Source organism: Oncorhynchus clarkii, chromosome 20 (assembly GCF_045791955.1).
Source record: "Oncorhynchus clarkii lewisi isolate Uvic-CL-2024 chromosome 20, UVic_Ocla_1.0, whole genome shotgun sequence".
Taxonomy (NCBI): domain Eukaryota; kingdom Metazoa; phylum Chordata; class Actinopteri; order Salmoniformes; family Salmonidae; genus Oncorhynchus; species Oncorhynchus clarkii.
The window spans coordinates 44,249,161-44,262,765 of record NC_092166.1 but is presented as its reverse complement, the minus strand read 5'-3'; the positions used below and the strand labels follow the sequence as shown (position 1 = coordinate 44,262,765).

The following is a 13,605-nucleotide window of genomic DNA, read 5'->3' as shown; positions in this document are numbered from 1 at the left end:
TCAGAGGAGACTACGGGAATCAGGCCTTCATGGTGGAATTGCTGCAATGAAACCACTACTAAAGGTAGTGTTTTCTTTTTCTTATGTATTATTTTTTACATTGTTGGCCCAGAAAATCTTAAGTGTTATTATATACAGCCGGGAAGAACTATTGGATATCAGAGCGAAGTTAACTTGCTAGTACTACGACCAGGAATACGACTTTCCCGAAGCGGATCCCTTTGTCCGAACCACCCAGGGTATTTGAACTGATTCCAGAGGCTGACCCAAAACAACGCTGCCGGAGAAGAGGTAGACTGTGCGGTCTTCTGGTCAGACTTTGGAGGCGCGCTCACCACACACCGCTTCTGAGTATATTACTCTCTAATGTCCAGTTTCTAGATAACAAGGTAGACAAAATTCAATGGACTTTATGGACTTTATGCAATGGACTTTATGCAAACTGGAAACCATATATCCCAATGCTGCATTTGATGTAGCTGGGGATTTTAACAAAGCAAATTTGAGAACATGGCTACCTAAATTCTATCAGCATATTGACTGTAGCACTCTCGCTGGAAAAACGCTGGATCACTGCTACTCTAACTTCCGCAATGCATACAAGGCCCTCCCCCGCCCTCCTTTGGGCAAATCTGACCACGACTCCATGTTGCTCTTCCTTTCCTACAGGCAGAAACTCAAACAGGATGTACCCGTGCTAAGGACTATTCAAAGCTTCAAGATTGTTTTGATCACGTGGACTGGGACATGTTCCGGGTAGCCTCAGAGAACAATATCGACATATACGCTGATTCGGTGAGAGAGTTTATTAGCAAGTGTATAGGAGATGTACCTACTGTGACTATTAAAACCTACCCTTACCAGAAAACTTGGATAGATGGCGGCATTCATGTAAAACTGAAAGTGCAAACCACCGCATTTAAGAATGGAAAGGTGACTGGGAATATGGCCGAATACAAACAGCGTAGTTATTCCCTCCGCAAGGCAATCAAAGCAAAATGTCAGTATAGAGACAAAGTGGAGTCGCAATTTAAAGTAGCGTCTACAGACAATCACGGACTACAAGGGAAAACAAGCCACGTCACGGACACCGACGTCTTGCTTCCAGACAAACTAAACACCTTTAACCGCTTTGAGGATACAGTGCCATAGACGCGGCCCGCTACCATGGACTGTGGGCTCTCCTTCGCCGTGGCCGACGTGAGTAAGACATTTAAACGTGATAACCCTCGCAAGGCGGCATCCCTAGCTGCATCTTCAGAGCATGCGCAGACCAGCTGGCTGGTGTTTACAGACATGTTCAATCTTTCCCTATCCCTGTCTGCTGTCCCCATATAATTCAAGATGGCCACCATTGTTCCTGTACTAAGCAAGGCAAAGGTAACTGAACTAAACAACTATCCGTAAGCACTCACTTCTGTCATCATGAAGTGCGTCGAGAGAGTAGTCAAGGATCATATCACCTCCACCTTACCTGACACCCTAGATCCACTTCAATTTGCTTAACGCCCCAATAGGTCCACAAACGATGCAATCGCCATCACACTGCACACTGCCCTACCCCATCCCCATCCTGTACTCCCTGTTCACCCATGACTGCGCGGCCATGCACGCCTCCAACTCAATCATCAATCTTGCAGACGTCACATCAGCAGTAGGCTTGATTACCAACAACAACGAGACGGCCTACAGGGAGGAGGTGAGGGCACTCGGAGTGTGGTGTCAGGAAAACAACCTCTCACTCAACGTCAACAAAACAAAGGAGATGATCGTGGACTTCAGGAAACAGCAGAAGAAGCAACCCCATATCCCCAGACGGGTCAGCAGCGGAGAAGGTGGAAAGTTAGGTTCCTCTGCGTACACATCACGGACAAACTGAAATGGTCCAGCCTTCTTTGGCTTGACACCTAAAACCCTCACACTTTTACAGATGCACAATTGAGAGCTTCCTGTCAGGCTGTATCACCACCTGGTACGGCAACTGCACCGCAAGGCTCTCCAGAGGGTGGTACGGTCTGCACAACGCATCACCGGGGGCAAACTACCTGCCCTCCAGGACGCCTACAGCACCCAATATCACAGGAAGGCCAAAAAGATCATCAAGGACAACAACCTCCCGAGCCACTGCCTGGTCACCCCGCTACCATCCAGAAGGCGAGGTCAGTCTGTGCTGTGCATCAAAGCTGGGACCGAGGGACTGAAAAACAGCTTCTATCTCAAGGCCACCAGACTGTTAAACAGCCATCACTAACCTAGAGAGGCTGCTGCCTAAATACATAGGACACTTTAATAAATGGATCACTAGTCACTTTAATAACGCCCCTTTAAGAATGTTTACATATCTTGCATTACTCATCTCATATGTACACTACCATTCACCATTCATTTGTTCACTCCTTGTTTGTGAAAGAAAAGCACATTTTTTGTCCATTAAAATAACATCAAATTGATCAGAAATACAGTATAGACATTGTTAATGTTGTAAATGACTAATTGTAGCTGGAAACGGCTGATTTTTTATGGAATATCTACATAGGCGTACAGACACCCATTATCAGCAACCAATGCCACGTTGTGTTAGCTAATCCAAGTTGATAATTTTCAAAGGCTAATTGGTCATTAGAAAACCCTTATGCAGTTATGTTAGCACAGCTGAAAACTGTTGTTCTGATTAAAGAAGCAATACAACTGGCCTTCTTTAGACTAGTTCAGTATCTGGAGCATCAGTATTTGTGGGTTCGATTACAGGCTCAAAATGGATCAAAATGGCCAGAAGCAAAGAACTTTCTTTCAGTCTATTCTTGTTCTGAGAAATTGAGACTATTCCATGCGAGAAATTGCCAAGAAACTGAAGCTCTCGTACAACGCTGTGTACTACTCCCTTCACAGAACAGCACAAACTTGCTCTAACCAGAATAGAAAGAGGAGTGGGAGGCCCCGGTGCACAACTGAGCAAGAGGACAAGTACATTAGTGTCTAGTTTGAGAAACAGACGCCTCACAAGTCCTCAACTGGCAGCTTCATTAAATAGTACCAGCAAAACACCAGTCTCAACGTCAACAGTGTAGAGGCGACTCTGGGATGCTGGCCTTCTAGGCAGAGTTGCAAAGAAAAAGCCATATCTCAGACTGGCCAATAAAAAGAAAAGATTAAGATGGGAAAAAGATTAGACACTGGACAGAGGAAGACTGGAAAAAAGTGTTATGGACAGACTAATCTAAGTTCGAGGTGTTCGGATCACAAAGAAGAACATTCGTGAGACGCAGGAAAAATGAAAAGATGCTGGAGGAGTGCTGTCAAGCATGGTGGAGGCAATATGATGGTCTGAGAGTGCTTTGGTGGTGGTAAAGTGGGAGATTTGTACAGGGTAAAAGGGATCTTGCAACGCCATGCCCTGTGGTCAACGCTTATTTGGAGCCAATTTCCTCCTACAACAGGACAATGACCCAAAGCACAGCTCCAAATTATGCAATAACTATTTAGGGAAGAAGCAGTCAGCTGGTATTCTGTCTATAATGAAGTGGCCAGCACAGTCACCGGATCTCAACCCTATTGAGCTGTTGTGGGAGCTGCTTGACCGTATGGTACGTAAAAAGTGCCCATCAAGCTAAACCAACTTGTTGGTGCTTCTGGAAGCATGGGGTGAACATTTTTCAGATTACCTCAACAAATTGACAACTAAAAGGGCAAAGGTCTGCAAGGCTGTAATTGCTGCAAATGGAGGATTCTTTGACGAAAGCAAAGTTTGAAGGACACAATTATTTTTTCAATTATAAATCATTATTTATAACCTTGTCAACATCTTGACTATATTTCCTATTCATATTGCAACTCATTTCGTGTTTGTTTTCAAGGAAAATAAGGGCATTTCTAAGTGACCCCAAACTTTTGAACGGTAGTGTATATATTGTATTTTATACCATCTATTGCATCTTGCCTATACCGGTCTGTCATTGCTCATCCAAATTTTATTTAGTGTGGTTCCCACCGTGAAGCATGGAGGAGGTGTGATGGTGTTGGGGTGATTTTCTGGTGACACTGTCTGTGATTTATTTAGAATTCAAGGCACACTTAACCACCATGGCTACCACACCATTCTGCAGCGATATGCCACCCCATCTGGTTTGCGCTTAGTGGGACTATCATTTGGTTATCAACAGGACAATGACCCAACACACCTCCAGGCTGTTTAAGGGCTATTTGACCACAAAGGAGAGTGATGGAGTGCTGCATCAGATTACCTGGCTTCCAGAATCACCCTACCTCAACCCAATCAAGATGGTTTGGGATGAGTTGGACCGCAGAGTGAAGGAAAAGCAGCCAACAAGTGCTCAGCGTATGTAGGAACACCTTCAGGACTGTTGGAAAAGCCTTCCAGGTGAAGCTAGTTGAGAGAATGCCAAGAGTGTGCAAAGCTGTCAAGGCCAAGGGTGGCTACTTTGAATTCCATGTGTTATTTCATGTTTTGATGTCTTCACTATTCTACAATGTAGAAAATAGTAAAATGATAAACTCTTGAATCATAGGTGTGTCCCAACTTCGACTGGTAATGCAGATTTTGATATTTTTTGTTGTATTTTATCCCCTTTAACTCCCCAATTTCCATCTTGTCTTATCACTGCAACTCCCTAAAGGGCTCGGGAGGCAAAGGTCGAGTCATGTGTACTCTGAAACAATGACCTGCCAAACCACACTTCTTAACAACAATCCGCTTAACCCGTAAGCCAGCTGCACCAATGTGTCAGAGGAAACACTGTTCAACTGACGACAGAGATCAGCCTGCAGGCGCCCGGCCCGCCACAAGGAGTCGCTAGAGCGAGCCAAGTAAAGCACCCCCGTCCAAATCCTCCCCTATCACGGAAAACGCTGGACAAATTGTGCGTCGCCCTATGGGACACCCGATCACAGCAGGTTGTAATAAAGCCGGGAATGAACCCAGGTGACCTGTGATGCAATGCCTTAGACTGCTGTGCCACTCGGGAGGCCCCATAACTCACATTTCTATGAATTTGGTCGGGTCGGCCAAAAAGTTGCATATTGCACCTGTGCATCAATCTAAGTAGCATAATAAAAAAAATCCCCATCAAAATTCGTCAGTTTTAGCAGAGAAGAAGAGGTAGAGAAAGGCCCATCTCGGCAGGTGCAGTTTTTGTTGTTGTTTGGCCCACCAAGCAAGGAGTATTTGTATGGAGGTCAATGAGAGTCGAATTTGGTAAACCCCAAAAAATGTATGGCTTATTTGCTACATGAGGTTTATTTGATTGAATAGAAGTTTCGTAATGCTTAAGTTGTTACGAGTGCACTGATTTAAGTAGAACACGTGACATCCCGGCTACTTTGAGAAAAAACACTTTATATCGGAGTTGTCTCGAGATGGCTATGCATATTCATGCCATGAGGCTAGTAGAATAACAGCTCTCTCCCTTGAATACCGGCGGTTGACATAAACAACCCTTATCGAATACTCAAAAATAAATTACAATAATGAGATGTATCAACCAATCCAAAGAAATTATAGGCGGGAGCTAGACAGCCCGCCTTGCCGCTCCGTGGACAACGACTCCCATTTTTAGGGCGGAGAGACTTTGGTTTAAGCTAGAGATATATTTTTTGCATGGGCTGAGTCTCAATCCACCACATCCGCCTATGTGGCCTACAAACTAATATGACCACTATGGAAAGACTACTCTCATGATGGTGTTCTCTGTTTTGGTCTACGACCCCCACGGGACTTGCCCTGGTTAGGGCACACCGGACACCACTGAAGCCCCTCCTGGCCGGCTGGGACAGAGCCACAGCTATCTCCGGAAAGGTGTGTGGCCACCACCTCCATGGGTTCAGGCTCTGATTCAGAACGGTCAACAAAGGAGGGAGAGAGTCGATGGGGGTGCCGATGCTCCCGAAGGTTATTCAGATGGATGGCCATTGCAATGAGTGAGTCCAAGGTTAGATTTGGCATGCCAAGATGACACTGTCTGGACCTCTTCGCCCAATCCTTTTATGAAAAGGGTGCAGACCGCCGGCTCGTTCCATACGCTGGATGCGGCAACTATCTGAAAGGTGAGCGCGTACTCCGCCGTGGTCTGGCCATCCTGCCGTAGTTGGAGTAGGCACTCAACCCCCTCTCTGCCCTCCAGTGGATGGTCGAAGACCCCCCTGAGACCCTCATAGGAACCCAGCTCCTCCTCTCCCAGACGGCCATAGCCCACTCCAACGCCCATCCGGTCAGCATGGAAATAACCATGGCAACCTTGGACCACTCAGTGGTGGGGGCTGATATTTGATGAGTGAAATATAGGAAGTACTGGAGTAGGAAACGGAGGACCTCTTCCATAGCCATCCCCAGTTGTGCCAGCTGGTCGTGGTGTTGGCGAAATAGGTATCTCTATTCACTGACCATCTGGGAAATTAACTGCTGCTTCCATTTGGTGAGGTAGTATTCTGTAACGTAGACGCAAGGAGTCAGGAAGCAGGTGCAGTTAGTGAGTTTAATAACAACAACCAGTGTTGTTATTGTTAAAGACCAGTGTTTGACATGGAAACACAAATACTACCTGATGACTAGCAACAAAAGAGTTCTATATGAAGGGTAAGTAATCAGGGAGTACTGAAGTCCAGGTGTGACAGATGAGACACAGGTATGCGTAATTGTGGTTGCCAGGTATGCGTGAAGATGGGTTGCCAGGACCGGTGGTTAGTAGACCATCGACATCGAACACCAGAGGGAAGGAGCGGGAGTAGACGTGACAAATAATAGCCAATTTTGCCATTGCCACTTGCCAATCTACATTTCCTGATGAGAAACGATTAATCACCCTTTTAAACACACAATTAAAAACATGTTTTTTTTAGGATTACATTTATTATAATTTCCATAATTATTTTATATAAATAATGTATTGAATCACATGAAGAAAAAAAAAACATTATTTGGCCCCAGTGCAAGAAACAATAGCCCTTTATATAAAAATATATATTCATATTCCTATTGCAAGGGAGCCATAGCTTAAAGCAGGGTTTCCCAAACTCGGTCCTGGGGCCCCCTCTGGGTGCACGTTTGTTTTTTTCCCCCAGCACTACACAGCTGATTCAAATAATCAACTCATCATCAAGCTTTGATTATTTGAATCAGCTGTGTAGTGCTTGGGCAAAAAAAACAAACGTGCACCCAGGGGAGGGGCCCAGTAACGAGTTTGGGAAACCCTGGCCTAAAGTATGTTGCCACATTAGTATGTGTATGTGACTGTATGTTCCTTACAGTAATCTTGTGATGAATTACAGTCCATACTTGAAATACTCATAGGTGGAGTAGTAACATAAATCTCTAACAGCTACAGTACTTGCTTCAGCCATTCTCAGTAGGCTACTGATAGTTGTCTAACTAATGAACATATCAAGACATGAAAATAATCATAAACAAATGTGTTTAGGGCCAAAAAATGTAAGATTCCTTGAGATTAAGAGTTTGACATTGGTATGCTCAATCAATGATATCAGTCTTTGATATTGAAATAAACTGGTACAGTACTTATCATTCAGTTGAGGTTTCTTCTGGTGTAGTATGTATAGGAATATGTTTATTTAGCTTATTTTGATTGATTGTCTGTACAAAGGCCCTGTGTCTTTTGCACAGTCATTGCTTTTCGAAGGGTGGTGAGTGATTCTTAAGGTGGCATGTCTTCTTGTACGTGCAACAGGGTGTGAGGGAAAAGGCACAGGTTTAAGGTTTATGGCATGTGTGAAAAAGTACTACATTCAATCACCAGTAACAGTATTTTCTAGTCTGCATAAACAGTGTAGACTGTAATAACAATGAATAATCCACGTCTATACTATATGTAATATTCACCCATTGGATAAAATACACAACCCCTTCGCAATCAATACTCTAACAGTCAAGAGTGTGTATACTATGATTAAATGGAATGTCAGATCCTAACAGATTGGGATATAAATTATCATACACTTCTACTTTAATATTAGCAACACAGGATATACAATCGATATACAGAATCGCGGGAAGTACACATCTGTGAGTTTGGTTTGTGTGTTTGGACAGTGACGATGTTCACAGGCAGGTGACGTCCCCTGTCTCGGAGTCTGGGGCCTTGTCTTTGTCCCCCTCTGTGGGCACACTGCGGTACTGGCACTGGGGGATCAAATTGTTACCACTGGCAGGCTTTGGTGGGGGGACCTGGGGTGGCACCTGCTGCCCCTTTCGCGCCCTCCTGTCCCTTCTGTCCAGCCAGTAGAAAGACACCATGAGGAATACAGCCGATGAGGCAACAGTGGCACTGCAGACAAAGAAGACGTAGAAATACTCCCCTGTTCTGTCCACCAGGATTCCTGCAACAACATAAACAACATCTTCAACAACAACAATAACAGGAGCCAATCTCAGCATTAGTAGGGCCCTAGCAGTGCATGAAAGACAGATCATGATGACATAATGAGATAACTACACCAATAACATACAGTATTGCCATGGCACAGGCAAACTCAGCCAACCACATAAGCAGTAAAAATAAAACTTAGCTCAAATGTCAGGTATGCAGCCTAAAATAGCTCTGAAATAAGAGAGCCCCCCTGTCTATTTCAGTGCCCCCCCCCCCCCCCCACAGGAAACACGGAGCCCAGACCTACACTGTGGGCTGAACATTACATTCTAATTCAAGTCAGATGTGTACTTCCCGCGATTACTTATTCAGAGACCCCCCCCGCAACATGCACACACAGGCACGAGCACACAGGCATGTACGGATGTGTACACACACACACAATCTGTTTCCCTTGGAAACACATGATTGGTTGGATGACCATGGGATCCAAGCAACAGGATATGCTGCTTGCCTTCGACCACAGCGTTGTGTGTGTTGTTATTTGTAGATAAGGGTTTTGTTGGCATGTCTAGCACTCGAAGTTACACTACAGCACTTACTTGATTCATTAAATATAAAATGTAATTATTAATTGAATAGTACATCTTCTCGGGGAGGCAGACATACAGTACACACACACACACACACACACACCATGCCTCTGTGAGTTCGGTACCTGCGAGCGGGGGACCGATCAGCAGCGTGACACTCTCCATGATGGCGAGCAGGCCCAGGGCAGCGGGGAATCGACTCATGTCCAACGTATCCATGAGGACGGTGAACATCAGCGAGCCCACCACGCTCATGGACAGGCCGTAGGTCACAACGTACGCCAGCAGCACGGGGAAGCTGGCATCGATGCAGCAGATACTATTACTCAGCCCATTCACCAGCAGAGCAGCAGAGAACACATAGGTGTGGCACCCCTTGAACCAGGGCAGGCTGAAGAGCAGGCCGATAGGAGGCCGCACCACGATGTTAACGATACCCAGGATGGAGAGGAGGAGGGCGGCCTGGCTCTGCTCCATGTCGTGGGCCGTGGCGTAGGGAACCAAGTAGATCAGCGGCACCACGAAGCCTAGCATCATCCAGGTGATGCCCACAGCGTACATACGGTAGCGCAGGTTGTTACATAAGAGATCAAAGGCCATGTGACGACGCAGGGCAGTCATCAGACCGGCCCACAAGGCCCTCATTCTGCCCTTTAGCTTCTCCTCCTTCAGCTGAAGAGGCCTGTGGTTTATCAGGGGCTGGCCACGGTGTCTGGGGCCCCCCAGGGGCCTCATCACAGCTCCGCATACGCAGCAGTTAAGCAAGACAGCCCCCAGCACCAGGAAACTCCCACGCCAGCCCAGCTCAGTGTGGAGGTAGTTGCCCAGGAGGGGCAGAGTGCACAGGCCCAGAGCCGTGCCCGTGGACGACATGGCGTTGGCGAAAGCCCGTCGCCGTACAAAATAGTGCCCGAGGATAGTCACTGCAGGCTGGAAGCTGAAGCAGAATCCAAGTCCTATCAAACAAGAAGACAATGAGTAAGGCACATGGCTGAATGCATGGGAGGTTGCCCCCATCCTCTGATACAGGGTCAGATTTTTTCACCTGCCCTAATAATCATGGGAAGAATTGGAATGTAGGGTTATCTGATTCTAGATCTGTGGTTAGGGGTTAACTGCTGTTGTGTGGAGGAGGATGGGGAGGACTATCCTCCTCAGTGAATATCAAAAAAATGTAAATAGTGCAATATTGAAAAACGTTATCCTTTTTAGATAATCCTGCACTAAATATTTGCACGTCACCAAATAATTAATTAAAACACACTGTTTTGCAATGAAGGTCTACAGTAACCTCAACAGCACTCTGTAGGGCAGCACCATGGTGTAGCCGGAGGACAGGTAGTTTCCGTCCTCCACTGTGTACATTGACTTCAATACAAAACATAGGAGGCTCATGGTTCCCACCCCCTTCCATAGACTTACACAGTAATTATGACAACTTCCGGAGGACGTCCTCAATCTATCAGAGATATTGCAGCATGTTGTCCAGCCAATCAAATGATTTGAGAATTAATCTAGTACTGAAAGCATAAGCTAATTTATTGCCACCGGGGCCTGCCGGTGTAACTACTAAACTGCTTGCTCACTGTACTGCATGATTGTAGCGGGTTACTAACACGTTAGTTGTAGTAGCTATGTTGACTATGACATTACTAACATCCTTAGCTAATATGGTGACAACGACGTAGGCTGTGTGTAGCAGTTAGCGGTTATGATATGAAGGTTTGGCTTGGAAAGTTTTTTTTTGCCTGGTCACAGACAGCTGACGTGTTGTGCACTGAAGTCCACAAGTGAAGGAAAAAGGTGAGAGGAGGAAAGCATGTAGATGCGAGAAGGAATTATACAACAAGCAACATTTTTATTCTATTTGGATGTGGCTGAACTGTGTTTGCGTGTGATCAGGGGGTTATTCATTCCGCTATTCTGTTTAAAAAAAACGTTTTTTTAACAGAAGCAAATGGAACAAAACGGGGATAAACATACCTGAATTTGACTAATGATTACACCCTCGATCAGCTAGAGGTAGGCAAGAGTATGCAAAGCGATATTGAATGTGTCACTGTCTGTCACCTTGATCACTCTCCTTTTTCTCTCGACCTGTGCACCTACCTTGTAAACGTTCATTCATAGGCTAGGTTGTAGAAACCTCATGATGGGTATAGGGAAAATTCTAGTATCATGTAGTAGCCTAAACCTTTCGATGTTACATTGAGCTGGGTGAATGGAATATACAGTGCATTCGGAAAGTATTCAGACCCCTTGATTTTTTTCCACATTTTGTTTCGTTACAGCCTTATTCTAAAATGTATTAAATAGTCCCCCCCCCCCTCATCAATCTACACACAATACCAAAACAAAAACAAGTATTTAGAAATTTTTGTATAAATGTATAAAGTAAATAAATACATTAAAAAAAAATATATATATATATATATATATATATATAGTGCCTTGCGAAAGTATTCGGGCCCCCTTGAAATTTGCGTCCTTTTGCCACATTTCAGGCTTTAAACATAAAGATATAAAACTGTATTTTTTTGTGAAGAATCAACAACAAGTGGGACACAATCATGAAGTGGAACGACATTTATTGGATATTTCAAACTTTTTTAACAAATCAAAAACTGAAAAATTGGGTGTGCAAAATTATTCAGCCCCCTTAAGTTAATACTTTGTAGCGCCACCTTTTGCTGCGATTACAGCTGTAAGTCGCTTGGGGTATGTCTCTATCAGTTTTGCACATCGAGAGACTGACATTTTTTCCCATTCCTCCTTGCAAAACAGCTCGAGCTCAGTGAGGTTGGATGGAGAGCATTTGTGAACAGCAGTTTTCAGTTCTTTCCACAGATTCTCGATTGGATTCAGGTCTGCACTTTTACTTGGCCATTCTAACACCTGGATATGTTTATTTTTGAACCATTCCATTGTAGATTTTGCTTTATGTTTTGGATCATTGTCTTGTTGGAAGACAAATCTCCGTCCCAGTCTCAGGTCTTTTGCAGACTCCATCAGGTTTTCTTCCAGAATGGTCCTGTATTTGGCTCCATCCATCTTCCCATCAATTTTAACCATCTTCCCTGTCCCTGCTGAAGAAAAGCAGGCCCAAACCATGATGCTGCCACCACCATGTTTGACAGTGGGGATGGTGTGTTCAGGGTGTTGCTTTTACGCCAAACATAACGTTTTGCATTGTTGCCAAAAAGTTCCATTTTGGTTTCATCTGACCAGAGCACCTTCTTCCACATGTTTGGTGTGTCTCCCAGGTGGCTTGTGGCAAACTTTAAACAACACTTTTTATGGATATCTTTAAGAAATGGCTTTCTTAAAGTTCATCCAGAGTGATCATGGGCCTCTTGGCTGCATCTCTGATCAGTCTTCTCCTTGTATGAGCTGAAAGTTTAGAGGGATGGCCAGGTCTTGGTAGATTTGCAGTGGTCTGATACTCCTTCCATTTCAATATTATCGCTTGCACAGTGCTCCTTGGGATGTTTAAAGCTTGGGAAATCTTTTTGTATCCAAATCCGGCTTTAAACTTCTTCACAACAGTATCACGGACCTGCCTGGTGTGTTTCTTGTTCTTCATGATGCTCTCTGCGCTTTTAACGGACCTCTGAGACTATCACAGTGCAGGTGCATTTATACAGAGACTTGATTACACACAGGTGGATTGTATTTATCATCATTAGTCATTTAGGTCAACATTGGATCATTCAGAGATCCTCACTGAACTTCTGGAGAGAGTTTGCTGCACTGAAAGTAAAGGGGCTGAATCATTTTGCACGCCCCATTTTTCAGTTTCTGATTTGTTAAAAAAGTTTGAAATATCCAATAAATGTCGTTCCACTTCATGATTGTGTCCCACTTGTTGTTGATTCTTCACAAAAAAATACAGTTTTCTATCTTTATGTTTGAAGCCTGAAATGTGGCAAAAGGTCGCAAAGTTCAAGGGGGCCGAATACTTTCGCAAGGCACTGTATATACACACCCAGTATATCACAAACGTGAGTACACGCCTCACATTTTTGTAAATATTTGAGTATATCTTTTCATGTGACAACACTGAAGAAATGACACTTTGCTACAATGTAAAGTAGTGAGTGTACAGCTTGTATAACAGTGTAAATTTGTCCTCTCAAAATAACTCACACAGCCATTAATGTCTAAACCGCTGGCAACAAAAGTGAGTATACCCCTAAGGGAAAATGTCCAAATTGGGCCCAATTAGCCATTTTCCCTCCCCGGTGTCATGTGACTCGTTAGTGTTACAAGGTCTCAGGTGTGAATGGGGAGCAGGTGTGTTAAATTTGGTGTAATCGCTTTCACACTTCCTCATACTGACTGGTCACTGGAAGTTCAACATGGCACCTCATGGCAAAGAACTCTCTGAGGATCTGAAAAAAAGAATTGTTGCTCTACATAAAGATGGCCTGGGCTATAAGAAGATTGCCAAGACCCTGAAACTGAGCTGCAGCACGGTGGCCAAGACCATACAGCGGTTTAACTGGACAGGTTCCACTCAGAACAGGCCTCGCCATGGTCGACCAAAGAAGTTGAGTGCACGTGCTCAGCGTCATATCCAGAGGTTGTCTTTGGGAAATAGACGTATGAGTGCTGCCAGCATTGCTGCAGAGGTTGAAGGGGGGGTCAGCCTGTCACTGCTCAGACCATACGCCGTA

The 13,605-nt window shown here is 44.7% G+C and overlaps 1 protein-coding gene across 3 annotated transcripts in view; it reads right to left on the bottom strand.

The window, feature by feature from the left end:
- Nucleotides 1-6,881: 6,881 nt before the first annotated feature.
- The window catches only part of LOC139376396 (monocarboxylate transporter 6-like), a 42,747-nt gene continuing 36,023 nt past the window's right edge, over nt 6,882-13,605 (bottom strand). For 2 of the 3 annotated variants that reach the window (XM_071118940.1, XM_071118941.1), the window contains 2 exons: nt 9,055-9,885; nt 6,882-8,346 (listed from right to left, as the gene is read on the bottom strand). In XM_071118940.1, coding sequence (XP_070975041.1) covers nt 8,069-8,346; nt 9,055-9,885 — 1,109 coding nt within the window. In that variant the 3' untranslated portion in view covers nt 6,882-8,068. The remainder of the gene's footprint in view (nt 8,347-9,054; nt 9,886-13,605) is intronic. The other variant, XM_071118942.1, reaches the window with a different exon arrangement.